This window comes from Scardinius erythrophthalmus (genome assembly GCF_964197995.2).
Source record: "Scardinius erythrophthalmus genome assembly, chromosome: 10".
Classification (NCBI taxonomy): domain Eukaryota; kingdom Metazoa; phylum Chordata; class Actinopteri; order Cypriniformes; family Leuciscidae; genus Scardinius; species Scardinius erythrophthalmus.
Window position 1 is genome coordinate 12,239,901 of NC_138230.1, and position 15,904 is coordinate 12,255,804.

At 36.1% G+C, this 15,904-nt stretch overlaps 1 protein-coding gene across 1 annotated transcript; it reads right to left on the reverse strand.

The window, feature by feature from the left end:
* Positions 1 to 701: 701 nt before the first annotated feature.
* LOC308697297 (cell adhesion molecule CEACAM5) lies at positions 702 to 15,305 on the reverse strand. Its single transcript, XM_081376480.1, has 10 exons — positions 15,192 to 15,305; positions 14,971 to 15,027; positions 14,203 to 14,478; positions 12,857 to 13,138; positions 11,327 to 11,590; positions 8,675 to 8,953; positions 7,585 to 7,839; positions 6,896 to 7,016; positions 3,796 to 3,841; positions 702 to 3,231 (listed from the first exon to the last, which is right to left on the reverse strand). Exons 1-9 carry the CDS (start codon positions 15,238 to 15,240, stop codon positions 3,823 to 3,825), a joined length of 1,602 nt encoding a protein of 533 aa, XP_081232606.1. The 5' UTR covers positions 15,241 to 15,305; the 3' UTR covers positions 702 to 3,231; positions 3,796 to 3,822.
* Positions 15,306 to 15,904: the final 599 nt, after the last annotated feature.

Sequence of the window (15,904 nt, forward strand, 5' to 3'; positions counted from 1 at the left end):
CTCGAAATTCAGAATGGCCCATCGTGACAGTGACTAAACACACATTTGTTTCCTTTTTTGACATTTACATTTATTGAATGGGTGCACACATTCAAGTCGAGTCTCTCACAGTGAAGGTATTAAGTACACCCAGCAGCTTTTAGCTTTAAGGATCTTTCTGTTGACTTAAGGCCAATGAACCAGCTCAACTGGTCACATATGAAAGGAGATCTGTGCAATTCAACACAGTTCCTTCACACCTGCCCAAGAATAGTGATATTAACATCCATAAAGCACATAAAGCACCAAAAAAGTATTTTTCTTCTATTAAAATGGACCACATACACATATAAATATACAAAATATACACTGAAAAAAAGTTGCTGCTTTAAATTAAGTACAATCGACTTGGATGTTTAAGTGGTTTAAAAAATTTAGTTGAATCTTGTATAACTTGAAATTGCTTAACTTATTTTGATTAGTTAAAGCAATGTAAAAACATGTTGTCATAACTTACTAATCATATCATTTTTTACATTGTAGATGACTCGCCCTTTACTACACAGATTTTTGTCCAATCAAGAATGTCCCTCGCCAAATCTGGAACTGACAATTCATGATTTCCAGTCATTTTATTTTTATGTATTTCTACAGATGAGATCTTTACCTTTTTTTCTAAGAGCACAAGAAAACGTGCACATATATGTACACAAAACACTTAGCACGTTCAAGGAATCATTTATTTCTGGAGGCCTCAAAGAAATCTTATGAAAATGGGTGTAGAAAACAGATCAAATTTAATTACAATAAGTTTTACAATAATTATTTTGCTTATTATTCAGTGAATGACATGAAAAAGCGGGGCAGTTCAAACATTCTTTTTTTAAACACATATATAACAGTTACATAAAAGCAAAACATTTGAAAATAAATTATATTCAAAGCAACATTAAAAATACAAAACATGACCGAACTGGTCCTTTTGAGAGAATATAAACACCCTGTACACAAAACCTGAGAGCATGTTGATTGGAATCGCACCACTGCATGTGCATATACTGTATTTGAACATATCCAGTGCGTCACCTCAAAAAAAAAAAAAAAAAAAATGACTAAAGGGCCCAATTTGGTAACTTAAAGCACTGAGAAAAAAAAAAGGTTGTGCACAACAACAAGAATAGACATTATCCAATTTAATTTTAAATTCTAGCTAGCCTATATGAAAACATTTTTGTTACATCTGTTACAAACTACACAAGGATAAGACGTTTCCATCAAAACTGTCAAATGAGTCAAGGATGTCTGTCTCCACTCTGTGACAGTATACAAACACCGTTAATTCAGTGTATCTGTGGTCAGACTCATATGATTACGGGTCTCTCCATGCAAACAGTCCAAACCACAAAAACATACGCAGGCTGCCGGAGATAAAACTGTCTACAGGTTTGCAAGGAGTTATAAAGCTCAGAATTGTATGATATTTGTGTTTTAATGCTAAAATGGAGTATAAATATATGTAATAAATGTGTGTTAGTGTATTTTTGCTGTCGACTTGCACATACATATACGTTAAGATTGCTTTGGCTGGCACTTACATACATATAGGGTTGGAAAAAGAATCTGAAAAGTACATACTGTATTTAAAAAAAAAAAAAAATCAGCTTAGCTTGTGAATGTTCATTTAGTGACATTGTACACCTAGTAGTCTTTGCTGAAGTGGGCGCTAAACATTCTGGCCAATATTTAATTAAAAAATATATTGTAGTCAATGTGGCTTAATGAAATATATTTTTCGAACTAAAAATATATTCCGTGTAAATGCAAAAATATATCACAAAATGTATTTCAAGGGTCAAAAAAATATATTTCCTATATATATAGGACAATATAAATATAATTAGACTGACAATATACAAAAAATGGCTCAAAATAAGAGTTAAAATTAACTAATAAAAATTATATTTATTAGCCATTTTTTGTATATTTTGAAATACATTTTATTACAAAGGCTTTTTTGCACGTTTCTGTGGCCGTAACTCTTAAAATAAAGCAAAGGGATGAACTTAGAACTTTCTATAAACGAATGGGACATAGATCTCTATCTAGAGAGATCTGATCAAAATCATAAAGATCACTACAAGATCATCAAGATCAGATCACTGCTTTGGTCGAAGAGCAACACAGTTAAAAACGAAACATTAAAAGGATTAGGATCAGATATCTGTTGAGAAGAAGAAAAAGATTTCTCACACACTGGAACTCAATAAGCAACTTAAACGTATTAACACAAATACTTTTCAGCTTTAAACTTCAGATGTTCCTGTGTCAACACAAGGTGATTTTTAAAACGGGCCTGTTTTAGAACATGAATCCAATGGAATCCTGATTACAGCAGGACGAATCTTTGTGGGGACGCCCAAGGAGAGAGTAGCAATTTCGCTGCAAAACTGTGGTATGTCGTTGTCCGCAGAAATGCATTTTTTTTCTTCCCGCTCCTCAGCTCAAGCATGTGGGAGCTTGCCTTACTTTTAAAATAAAATGTGTATGGCTCACTAAGAGACACAAAAAAAGATGAGGGTTTAAAAAAGTGTAGCAAAAGGTGTTGAGAAGCTTAAAGCATGCATCTGATCTCCAAGGCATGCTTTGCCACGAATGACCTTCCATCCACAACTCAACGGTGCCTTTGGCTTCAAGTTAAATTGGCCCCACATATCTTCATTCCCTTGGGACTTCCGAGCACGTTGAACAGGTCTTAAAATCTCAAAGTTTCAGTGCCTTGTGGGTGCATTGAGATCTCAAACACGTGACTGTCTCGTCACCCCTCAGTGCATTTCAGGGTGGATTTCATTACCCAAAACAGAGCTCTTTCAAAATGACCTCTGAGGACGACCGACCTGTCGGTTAAGGGTCAGATGAAGGAATGAGAGGGTGATGGAAGCTGTATCATGTTTCTTGAGGAACAAAAGAAGCTGTCCACTTCAGCCAAGGGAAGGAAGAGATGCAGATAAAGGTAAACAGTCTCGCAGTTTAACCGCCGTCCTCTATCGTGTCCTTAAGACTGGGGTACGTTTGCACAGGGTAAAATGATATATAAAAAAAAAAACAATGGACATTTAAAAACACGCGGAGCTCCTGAAAAGGCCAAACCTGTAGGTGTACGTCAGTTGTGAGGGCAGTTTTTCCAGTTGCCTTGATAGAGAGCTTTTGCAGATAAAAAAGACTGATAAATGGCTGAAGGGTTGGTCTTGAAGTCTGAGGAAGAGATGTACATGATTTATCAACGTAATTGAGTGCAAACATTGACAGACTGAGAATACATTCAGCACACCAATGACAAAGCTTCACCCATTCGAACGCTTAATATTCACCATTTGCCATTAAAATAACATGACGCTGAGAGTAAAACAGGCTCCCATTGCAGAAAGCTACCCACACCCAACAAACAGACATGAAAACTAGTTTTCTTGCAAAAGCCACTCCTTTGTTAGTTCTTCAGATTGAAGCATATCCTTCCTTTCTTTTCAAGAAAAAGTCAAGCATATCTTTGCGAAAGTGTAGAGTAAAGTGTAGAGTAAAGAGTGAAGCAAGACACCTAATCAACGTATGCTGCCAATACCGACACTGAAATGTGATAAGGAAGCATTTTGAAAGTCAGCCCGGACGTATCTCCCAGGTTACAGAAAAGCAAGTGTCAATAGCCAGAAGTCAATGCAAAGAGCTGGCACAGAAAACAACAATAAATAATAGCAAAGTAAATAATGTTAGCCTGCTGTACTGGAAACAAAAAATGCTATGCACCACTAGAGGAAGACTTACCGGGTCACCTTAATGCCAGGTCTTGCTTTAATATGGAGATGGAATGCTAAAAAAAAAAGAAAAAGAAAAAATTAATCATTGATAGAAGGAAATAATTACATCACAAGATGAGGAAAGAATGGGGTGTAGTCAGAATCGGTAAACATGGGAACAATGACTCTGCATAACTAAAATTAAACCTCATTAGTGACTGAAGACTTTACTCACTACTGAGCACATAACATTTTGATATGCCAAGAAGCATAAAGACATATCACAGTCTGGAGCACACACCCAGGAAGTGCTGTCTATGTAGCCAATGTTATTCGCTTACATACTGTAGGTGGTTGCACAAGCATTAAAGATATGTTAGTTACAAACAAATTACACATTATGTTCTTCTCTGGTGATGTAATTACATAGAGAACCATATATTTCTGTTCCAGTGACAAAAAAATATCTGAACAAGTCACGCTATGACAAATAGGTCAAACGCTCATAGCGTTTGAGAGACTTCATTGAAATGCAAGCATGCAACAGTCAGACGGTTGCGCAAGGCTCAAACTGCTGCAGAAATATTCACGAGGGTAAGAAGTGAGACAGAGACAGACGTGTGTGGACATGACTAACATTCCAACTATATTCCTAAATTATCTCCTGTTAATTCTCTTTCTGATTCTTTCATCGAGCTACAAGAGAGATTCGGATTAAACCATATAGTGGATAAATGTAGGTGATCATTTCATTTCATGCCATTTCATCATCAATTTTATTCACCTGAGCAGAAAAAAACATTAATAGAGATTGACAGAGAGTGAAAGGAAAACTAATGTTGAGAAAAGAAAGAGATGTTCTTTACAAATGTGTCTTATTCAACTGTATCTATTATTGTCAAAAACATGCAAACCACACAAAATAACCTATTAATGAAAATATCTAATAAAGACTAGACATTTCAAGGTGGTCTAAGAGGGAATGAACTAAGGTTGAACGTTATCTATGACAGACATCAGAAAACAAATGAAGCAGAGTCAGGCTTCACTCCCTCCCAGGATGCATTAGTCACAGGTGGAACATTTATGTTACAACTTTTAGTTTCAGATCTGATCCGTTTTGCTAGTAAGACTCATAAATGTGATCATTGATGTGACACACCTATACCTGGGAAGTTTTGCATACAGTGTGTGTGTGTTTGTTTGCATTTCTGTGAGTGTGTAGAGAGTGTGTGCTAGCTTCTTGTCAAATAAACATATCTCTGTTAGGCTTATCGGTTGCATTTGCATATGATATCCCTCAAAGCTTTGTTTTGCATTTCCAGTATTTCTTGTCCTTTACATACATGTGTTCTCAAAATCCATTTAGGTAGGAACATGTAGGTGGCCTTCTATGAAATTATCAGCCTTGAACCTTTTTTTGACTTTGTTTAGCTATCAGATTTTTGTCTAAACAAGACAGATTTTTCTGTGTAGTATTATTATCTATCTGATTAAATCAATGTCAAATGTTTTTCAAACTAAATTTAAAAAACTCTGTCCTCTAGTTTATTTATCTCTCTTCATGAGGTAGAATTCCATGTTGTTGTCTGCATTCAGTGTCAGGCGTAGAAAGATTACAAGCTTGAGGAAAGATTACAGGCTTGAGAAGAGAAGAGAAGAGAAGAGAAGAGAAGAGAAGAGAAGAGAAGAGAAGAGAAGAGAAGAGAAGAGAAGAGAAGAGAAGAGAAGAGAAGAGAAGAGAAGAGAAGAGAAGAGAAGAGAAGAGAAGAGAAGAGAAGTGAAGTATCGGAATGAGTAAAAAAAAATGCGTTTTTATTTGAATTTGCTTTAAATGTAAATTATTTTAAATTTTCACGTGAACTATTCCTTTAACAACATACACTACCACTCAAAAGTTTTGGTTCTGTAAGATAAGATTTTTTTTAAGTGTCTTCCACTTAAAAAATGTTGCACAATACATATTTTTAAATATTTTAAATTGTACTAATATTTCACAATATTACTGTTTTACTGACTGAACAATATTGCCACATTTTTATGATGTCTCACCACCACAGTTACATCACTCTAAGACTGAAGTTACAAAAGAACGATTAACCAGTGGTTCCTGATTAAACAGATTTTGTGTTTAAGTGCCCCTTCGGTAAATCACAGTGAATGGAAAGAAATCGGGAAGTGACAGAGTATTTGAATCATATCATATCCTCTCTGACAGTCATGTCTTACAACACACTTGGGTTGTCTGAAGGTCTACTGATTGACATAGACATGTCATGTCTCATGTTACTAAAACCACCCCCATTTCCTGTGAGGTCAAAATGGTGAAGTTATTTGCACTGTGCAATCAAGAACTGTCATTACCTAATGATTAGGTTTACACATCTGAGGATACCAAAAGATTAGTTGATAAATGGTGATTCCTATACAAAATAATTTTTCAAAGCTATATTTATATATTATATAATAATAAAATTAAATTATTTGATTTATTTGCTTTGTGGTTTCATGCTAGAGTATGGCATCGTATTAGCAACATGCTAACTCCAAACTCTGGCCCAGTTGATGTGCATTGTAAACTTACTACTCTTTACATGTGACTTTTGTAGTATATTTTTGGACTATCACGTTAAAGGGATAGTTCACCCTAAAATGAAAATTCTGTCATCATTTACTCACCCTCAAGTTGGTCCAAACCTGTATGAGTTTCTTTCTTCTGCTGAACATAAAATAAGATATTTTGAAGAATGTCGATAACCAGTTGATGTACCCCATTGACTTCATAGTTTTTAATGTCCATTTTTATGCCCAGCAACTGTTTGATTACCCATATTCTTCAAAATATCTTCTTTTGTGTTCAGCAGAAGAAAGAAACTTGAGTAAATGATGACAGAATTTTCATTTATGGGTGAACTATCCCTTTAATTCACAAATGCTGTAGAGAAAGCTTAACTTGCATTGAACCCAGAACATTACTTTAAAAGATGGCCAGATCACACCCATATATCCAAAAGGCAAAAACAATTGCTTTAAACCTTTGCAGCTAACAAACACATTATCGATGCATGTTTTTGATACTCAGTTTCCTGAATGTGACGAGAGGGGAGAGGAATGAATTTTAGACTCACTCTGTGCCTGATTTTCTCTTGCACTTTATAATGCAACCGATGACGATCACAGCCAAAATCACAGCAATTACAATTCCAGCAATGGCTCCTCCAGATAGGCCCTCGTCTACCGTACCGACCTCTGCAAAACATGATGAGGTGTTTAGCTCGACATAAATATATATATATCGGTATAGAGAGAGAGAGAGAGAGAGAGAGAGAGAGAGAGAGAGAGAGAGAGAGAGAGAGAGACTACAATTTAGCAGCAAAATGATTGAAAACAAAATGATTGAAATTATTTGAATTTTTTAAATATGAATTTGAAATTTTACTCGGTATTTACTTCAAATAAAACAGTTCACAGATTTGGCACTGAAATAATAATAAATTAACATAACTGTGTAAATAATTCTGTTAATCTGGCACATTATAAGTTATAAAATGGACAATGAGTCTTCTAGATATTAAGTAACACTCAGAAGTGGCAGGCACACTTAGTCGCCTGTGCCAGTAATGTCAAAATTGCAAAAGATTGGATAAAATATTACTTATATAATATTATACAATGTATATCATGTTATAAATAAAAATACACAATATAATTAAATTATTATAATATAATATAACCTAATGTGAAATATGAATATTAACTATTTGTGAGGTGAAAACGGGAATAAATACTTGAATGAAAAATGCTGAGGCTCGTTTACCTGTCACTGCGAGTTTGTGTGTTTTTTTTTTCATCATTCTCGTGATTGGGTTGAATGCCTCGCAGGTGTACGTGCCACTGTCTGCAGCTCTGGCCTTTTCAATAACATAGATTGGCAGACTGAAGTTCATCACTGTATCGTTGAGTTTCCATGTGTATATACTGGGGGGGACAGAATCCGCAGAACAGGAAATCTTTGTAGACTCTTCAAACTTCACAGCAGCCTTTCCATCAACCTTCACTTCCTCTGGACCGTCTGAGAGATATCAGAGAGATTGGCTCAGTTAGGGAGGTCACATTTACATTAGAGTAAAGCAAACAAACTGACGGTAACAATACAAGCAGCACCATTTGCAAACAAGATAGGCTTATGTTTAGACATGACAACAACAGAGAAGTGATACACAAATCACCGTGTCCTAAGTAGACATGACACGTGTCTCGGAAGTGAAATATTGAACATGCTTGATTTTCAACAATGGATATAACATGTGGATTTTTTTATCAATGAGATGAAGTAATGGAAAAAGAATATAAAAAATGATTCAATTCGGACATTTAAGTAACTTTTATAAACATTACTAGTGTGCATCTTGAGACAAAAAAATGGCTCTGACATATTTTAAGATGCAGTTTAGTCTGGGACTAGGCTAAAACTTTGTCTGTGAAACCGGGAATATAAAATTAAACATTAATTATATAAATATATTAATATAAAATGTAAAACATTTGGTAATTTTGACCCTTTTTGGTTCACGCATTCTAGGGTTTAAAAATAAAGCTTTCAAAAGGGGCTTTTCACAGCGATGCCAGAGAAGGACCATTGGTGATTCCCCAAAGAACCGTAGCGTGATCAGTTCTTTTCTTAGTGTGAAGAATATTTTATAATCTAAAGAACCTTTCGGGCATTGAAAAGGTTCCATTGATGTTAAAGGTTCATCACGGAACCATTGATACAAATAAAGAATCTTTATTTTAAAGAGTTGTATGTTAATTGCTGCACTCAATTCAATGCAACAATTTCTGTAAGAATATATTTACTGACCACATAGACAGTGTTTCAATGAAACTTTCCTCTCTTGGACACTTACAGCTGATCACCATCTTATAGCTGGCTTCATCTTGGTTCACTTTGTTCTTCAATTGGCACTTGTACTCGCCCATGTCCGCTTTAACAACTTGAACAATCGTCAGAGATTTCTTGTCGACTGAAAGGATGACACGGTCACCGGGAATCAGAGGTTTGCTGTCCTTCAGCCATTCCACGGTTTCAGCTTTCCCGGCGGCTGCCGAGCAGGTGAGGTTGACTGTGCTGTTGCCAGCGATGAGAAGTGATGTGGAGCTGGAGATATTTGTTCCAGATAAGGCCTCTACAAGAACACAGCAAAAGAGAAGACAAATCATAAGCGATGCTTTGGACCCCAATGACAGACATAATGTCAATTATAAGTTGAGAACAACGTTGAAAAAGTTTAGGGTTGGTAAAAATTTTTTTTTATGTTTTGAAATAAGTCTCTTATGCTCACCAAGACTGCATTAATTTGAATAAAAATGCACCAAAAACAGTAATATTTGTAATATAAAATAACATTTTTATTTTAATGCATTTCAAAATGTCATTTATTCCTGTGTTGCAAAGCTAATTTTCAGCATCATTACTGATCCTTCAGAAATCATTTTAATATGCTGATTTGGTGTGTCTTATTATTATCAATGCTGAAAACGCAATTACAACAGTATGATTTTGTGTAATTTTTTTGTGTATATCTTTATTTCAGAATTCTTTGATGAAAAGAATCCAAAAATACAATTTATTCAAAATATTTTGTAACTTTTGATCAATTTAATGCACCTTTCCGGAATAAAAGTATCACTTTCTTTAAAAAAACAAAAACAAACTGACCCTAAACTTTTAAAGGGTAGTGTAAATGGCACAAATCAATCTGATTTGTGATTGGTCTTTTTACATTTCAGTCAGACAGTAGTTTTCTGTCTGAGTGGGCGATTCTTGGCAAGAAAAAAGCAGTTAAGTGGACCATATATTATGTCAATAGTCACTCTAACCACATAAGATAATCTCTCATAGCAACTTCATTCACCACAGCACTTTTCGACCATGGCTTCTTCCTCTTGTGCTATTCTCTTGTTTGTACAGGCATGATTACTGTGGAATGCACCAGTCTGAATCAGACTCACCAAATACCTGACACACTATCATTCAGCACTGTTTGTTTTCCTCCTCATGCCTGTGTTTTAAGTTTCGGGTAAGACGCATGTAACAGCTGCAAATGAACTCTCTAAATTCATCTCGAGCAAACTTTGAGAAAAGCATTTGTAACCCGAGAGAATTCTTTGCATTAGATCATCTCATTAAAGCCGTTTGAGCTTTTTTGCATGAACCGTTCAGAATTTAAATTTTATACAAAATAAATGACAAAAATACATTACGGTTACACCTTTAAGACGAACCTCCAAGCTGAAGTCGGTATTCTGCGACTGAAACCTTAGCCAAGTGGTGCTTACCCCAAAACGTACGTGACGTCAGACAGTTTGTATTCGGCTTTCTTTAGTGTGCTGGTTTCACACACATGGAAACACCTCAGGGGAAGACATGTAAGCCGTGTACAATCAATCTGCCCTCAGTCAAAGAAAGCAGAACATGCCTGAAACTTCTACCCACTAACATGAACCGAGACTCAGAGTAAAGCAGAGGAACAGGTTCATCTTTTAAAAGCACTTGTAAGTCAGGAAGCCATTTTGAATAAAGACAGACTGACATGCATACAGCAGTTGCTATGTGAAATTAAAGGAATACCTTTAATAAACCGTGCAACTTTTTCAGTGAAAAAAACAAGAAATTTTGCAGCGGCTGCTCTCTTCCATGCAATTACAATTAATGGAGACAAAAGATTTCAAGCTTTACGTATGAACTGTTTTCATATGAACTGTGCATTATATTCAAAGTCTTCTGAAGCCATATGATAGAAGACTGATATTTGCATATCATTCACTGATTTAGTGAATAAAACATTCAAATTGGTTTTATGAACCAGATCAAGTGATTAATTGAAAGGGTCTATTGAACACACTAAGGAGAGCTAGGGGAGATAACAGCTTAAATTTATATCTGTTTCTCCCTTAAAGCTATCATATGATTTCAGAAGACTTGGAATATAGCGCATGAGTCTTATGGACTACTTTTATGATACTTTTATGCCCTTTCTGAAGTTTGAAAGCCTCAGTTCCCACTCATTGTAACTTCATTGGAAAATTTTCAGCCAGCAGCAATTCACCTATTTGTGCTCGACGGAAGAAATGTAGTCATCCGAGTTTGGAATAACATGAGGGCGAGTAAATGATGTCAGTTCCGAGTAAACTGATCGTTCAACATTTAACACAGAAATCAAGACTCTTTTCAGTTTTGTTTCCATTGTCCTTTTAGGCAAAGGTATTTGCTTCTTTTCTCTGGGAGCAAAATTTTTTTTTTAAACCCTTATCACTCTTCTTGGCAACGAAGTCACCATGGCAAAGCATGTCTATCTCTGTGCTGCTCCACTGCTAATCAAAAGATTTCAACGGATGTTTTTACTTTTCAATGGTGTATTTTTACGAGTGTACGGATACGTATGTATTTGAATATATTAAAACTTCTGTAATAGTAGCACTAGAAATACAACATACACTTGATGAAACTTTAGTTTGTAATCGAAGCATCGGTACGTGTCTTTAGGCATTTGACTTACCCAGCACAGTCACCAAAGCAACCCGTGAGACAACGTAGCGGTTGGTCATCACGTTGTAGGCCACACAGCTATAGTTGCCACTGTGTTTTTCCTCTAAATTGCTAATGGTGATGTTGGCGTTCTGAAGCAGCTCAACCCCGTTAAACATCCACTTGAGCTGAGCGGGAGGGTCAGAATCGGCAGAGCATGTGAGTGTTAAGTTAGAGCCTTTCTTAAGGAATGGATCAGTTGGAGTCTGCGTCATCATGATATTCTCAGGGCCATCTAGACACACAAGGACAAAGGGAGATGATGAAAAGAAGGTTGAGTAAAGGTTTATTAAAGTGCTTGCAAGGCAGCTATGCTTTTAGGATGCTTTTTTATACACTTAAGATTAAAGTCTTAAAACCTCCCATTCCATTTTTTGGGGGGAAATTCTAGTTTTTGACATAAAAGGCTCAACATGAAATAACCAAGAATAATGTTTTCACTAGAAGAAAAACATCAAACGGTGTGCCATTGTGCAATGTGCAAAAGGAGGATGTATTTTGAGCATCAGGATGTGGATATAGTTCAACTTTAGGCCAATGCATTCTATTTCTAATAAAAAGATAATTTAGGGTTACACTTTATTTTAAGGTGTCATTGTTACAGTGTAATATATATTTAAGTACTGAGTAATAACAACATGTACTTACTTACTATAGGGTTAGGATTAGGATTTGATTGAGGGTTAATTGCATGTAAATATGCATAATTTACTCTTATTACTATGGTAAGTACATGTAACATATGTAACAAGGACACTGTAAAATAAAGTGTTACCTAATTTAAAAAAGTGATGATAGAGACTGCTGCAGTGCATTTACTTTCATGACCAAACCATGCACTCGCAAAGGCTTTAAAAAAGGTCTGATCTGTTTGGAATGTAAATGCACACACAAACACTATTTTAAGACGTTTACCGTCTTCCTGCTGTTCACAGGCTCATTCATTCACAACTATATTTTATCTGATCTCAGCCTGCACTTTTTCCAACACCTGCACCAGAACCTGTCTAAACTAGAAAGTATCTTCAGATCTCTGCGGTCATGTGTGCTTTCTAGTGCACACCATCTGCAGAGACAAAGACTGCAGGCAGTAAAAACAAAAGACAATCTAAACTTATCTTCAGTAGATCCAGTATGGCTGTTAATTTTGCTACTTAACTGAGAGTAATTGTATGTGCAGAAATGTGTGAATATTTGTGTGAAAACACAATTCCATCATACTGTCTTAATAGAACAGTTCAGCCAAAACATTTGACATTATTTAAATTCATGTTTTACAAATTTTTAAACTTTCTGAACAATAACATGAAAAAAGAATACACAATAGCAGATTCATAACCGGGTCTTTACCGCATTAATGGGTTTTAAAATACATCATATGGGTTTGCAACATGAGGTGAGTAAATAATGACATTTTTGGGTGAACTGTTCCTTTAAGGCAAACAGTGCTTGTGTATTTATGTGTCAGACTATGCATGTGTGGGTGTGATCAGGTACGTACAGCTCACAGTGAGATTGAAGGGAGCGCTCTTCCCTGACTCCAGTGCATTCTCTGCTAAGCAGATGATGGGTCCTCTTAGATCTGTACGGCGAACATCGGTAATAGTCAGCTCATGGCCGGTTGGGTTCAGCTTCATACGCGTGTCATCCAACACCAAAGCACCCGAACCATTGAACCACTTGTAAGTAAAGGAGCCTTTGGCAGTGCAGGTCAGAACCACGGTGCTGTTGAACTCTACAGCATCAGGAAGATTGGACGAAATCTTGACGTCAGTTACAGGCTCTGGAGAGAAGAGAAGAGAACCATGGATTGTGTCCATTTAGAAACATCTTTTACTCTTGCTTAGAGTTTCCCAAGTAATGAAACCTTAAAGAAACCTGGGGTTAAGTGTCTTGCTCAAGGCATATAGTAACAGGTCCTGACTTGCTTCTTGGGAGAGCCAACCAACAACTTTTAGATAACCAACCCTGAGATTTGACACCATACATTTTACATCTAAATCATGATTTCCAGTCACTAGATGAATGTGTTTAAAGTTAGTCATATCACAATCAAAAGTTTAAAGTAAGTCACAAAATGACACATCATCACTACCCACAAGGGTTGATTCAATCATATCATTCATCATTCTATAAAACCAAATGCAAACTCCATATTATCCACCCTATGAATCACTGATTGTTTGTGAGATTAACTTTTTTTGTGTGTTATTCAGTGCAACGTTGTTGGCATGAGTCTTTAAGAACTGCTAAAGTAAATTTTAAAGGAGCTGTATGTAAGAAATGTATTTCAATTAATCATAAAATATCCCTGATATGTCACTAGACATTAAGAAATCATGTTCATTTCAAATACTTATATCACTGACAACAGTAGTACGGCCAGGATATTGTCATTTAAAAAGTGAAGTTGCAGCCCTCAGCTGATGTTGATGTTGTCATCTTGTGTTTTGGCCTGATGCCCCACCCTCCACCCATCTACCAATCACGAAGTCAGTAGTGTTTCGGCATCCGGGTTGCCAGCTCTGCTCTAGTTACCACAGCTGCAGCAGCTACAAACGTTCCTGCTGGATCCTGCGGCCTATCTGGCAACCTGGAGGGGATACACCGCTCTACAGTAATTTGAAGTGATTGCAGTACCAGTTTTGGCCACAATCTTACATACGGCTCCTTTAAGTATTCAGTAATGCTTTTAACATACTTGTGCAGGACTTACCTACAAACATTCATCCTTCTAGTAAGACCTTCAACCACTAGTCTTCACCACCCCAGTTTTTTTATGTTTCTTTAAATTTACATTTATGCATTTTAAATACCTGAAGATTGCAGTTGATATTCAATACTTACCAAGAACCTCAAGAAGAATCTGTCCTATCTGTTGCGTTGCCGTAGAATCGACTATAGTGAGAATATATTCCCCTTCATCCTCCTTCATCAGCGATCTGAGCTGAACCTCGCTTGTTGTCGCATTATAGCTGATTCTGCTGGTGTATTTCGCATCAATTGTTATGGTGTCCTTTGATATTACGTGTGCCAGTATTGGTGCAATGTTGTTGAAATTCCATGTTACGGTTATAAAATCCGTTGTTGAGGTGATTGTTGTTTGGAAGGTTACGTTTTTACCTGGTTAAAAATGGTGAGGAGATAGAAGTTTAATACTTCTGTGCTACATTTTTAGACATGTATCTAAGCATTTCATTCATGGTTTCATACCAAAATATAACAAATAGAGTTAAAGACAATTAAATTAAAAGATGATGGTACAACCATCTATTGAAAGTACAAAAAAAACTGTCCTTGCACCTTGAATAACTGTAAATACACGTTTACTTGTCACATGACAACAAAATGGCTTAGTTGTGCCACACTGACTTTGATTTGGCAGACATTTTTAAATATTAATAACGTTTTTTGAAGAAACAATAAAAATGGCAAACTTCTAAACTACCAAATTATACTGATAACATTAAGCTCTCCAGACAGTTGCGCTACCTGTATGTTTCATTTAAGCCCAAAATGATTTTAAATTCGAAAACGAAAACATGGCATAGGCATGGCATATAATATCGCACTAGATCCACTCACACACACACACACACACACACACCGACTCACCTACAACGCCTTTCGTTTTGTCGTTCAGTAACAGACTGCTTTGAGAACAGCATCTTCCTACAAAAGGAACGATTTTTAAGTCAGGACACAGGCGAAATAAAGGGTTAACCTACACATTATGGATGTGGATGTAATAACATGAGATATATTACATCCACAATTTTAGTTTTTGAAATACAAAAAATAAAAATAACACGTTTGTCTTTCATTTTTTAACTTACCGAGAGCTGCCAAAATGAGCAAAGGAACCCTTAAGTTATAGAAATCCATATGGAAAGATGTGAGTCTCAGGAGCGACAGAGAGGAATGTGAGACGATGTGACTTCTCCGTAAGAAAGAACTTGAGAAAATTCACGCGGACACACCCAACCAGTTTATCAGAAACCTGCCCCGCTCTCAACCTGTACTTTCTTCTGATGTCACACCTACGACTGGCAGAAACTTACTTTAGGTGATTACATTCATAGTCATATTTGCTTGCCATTGACGATGTATTGTGTATTCCAGATGTAAATTTACTACATACCTACTGCAACATTACCCTCATTTCATGGACATTTTTATTTCTTACCATAACAAAACGCAGCATGTTGCCTATGTGCATATAAAATACTTAATAATGAATTAAACAATGAATGTAAACAAAATGTTTGTGTAAATAGCCTAATTATGGCTCTACTCTTACATATCTTACAATACAAAGGCACGTTTTGGCTGTTATATTAAAATTGAAGTTGAGAAAGAAAAAAAGACTTATCAAATGTGGGAACGAGAATGTACTTCTGGCTTCTACTGACGCCTAGCGTCAAAATGAGACATTTCATGGTTAGGCCACTATAGCAAGCAAAGCAACAGCAGCCAATATTAGGAATAGAGTTAGTAATTGGCAATACCGCATTTGTCCTTAACATCATTAAGGGAGTTCAACAAAGAT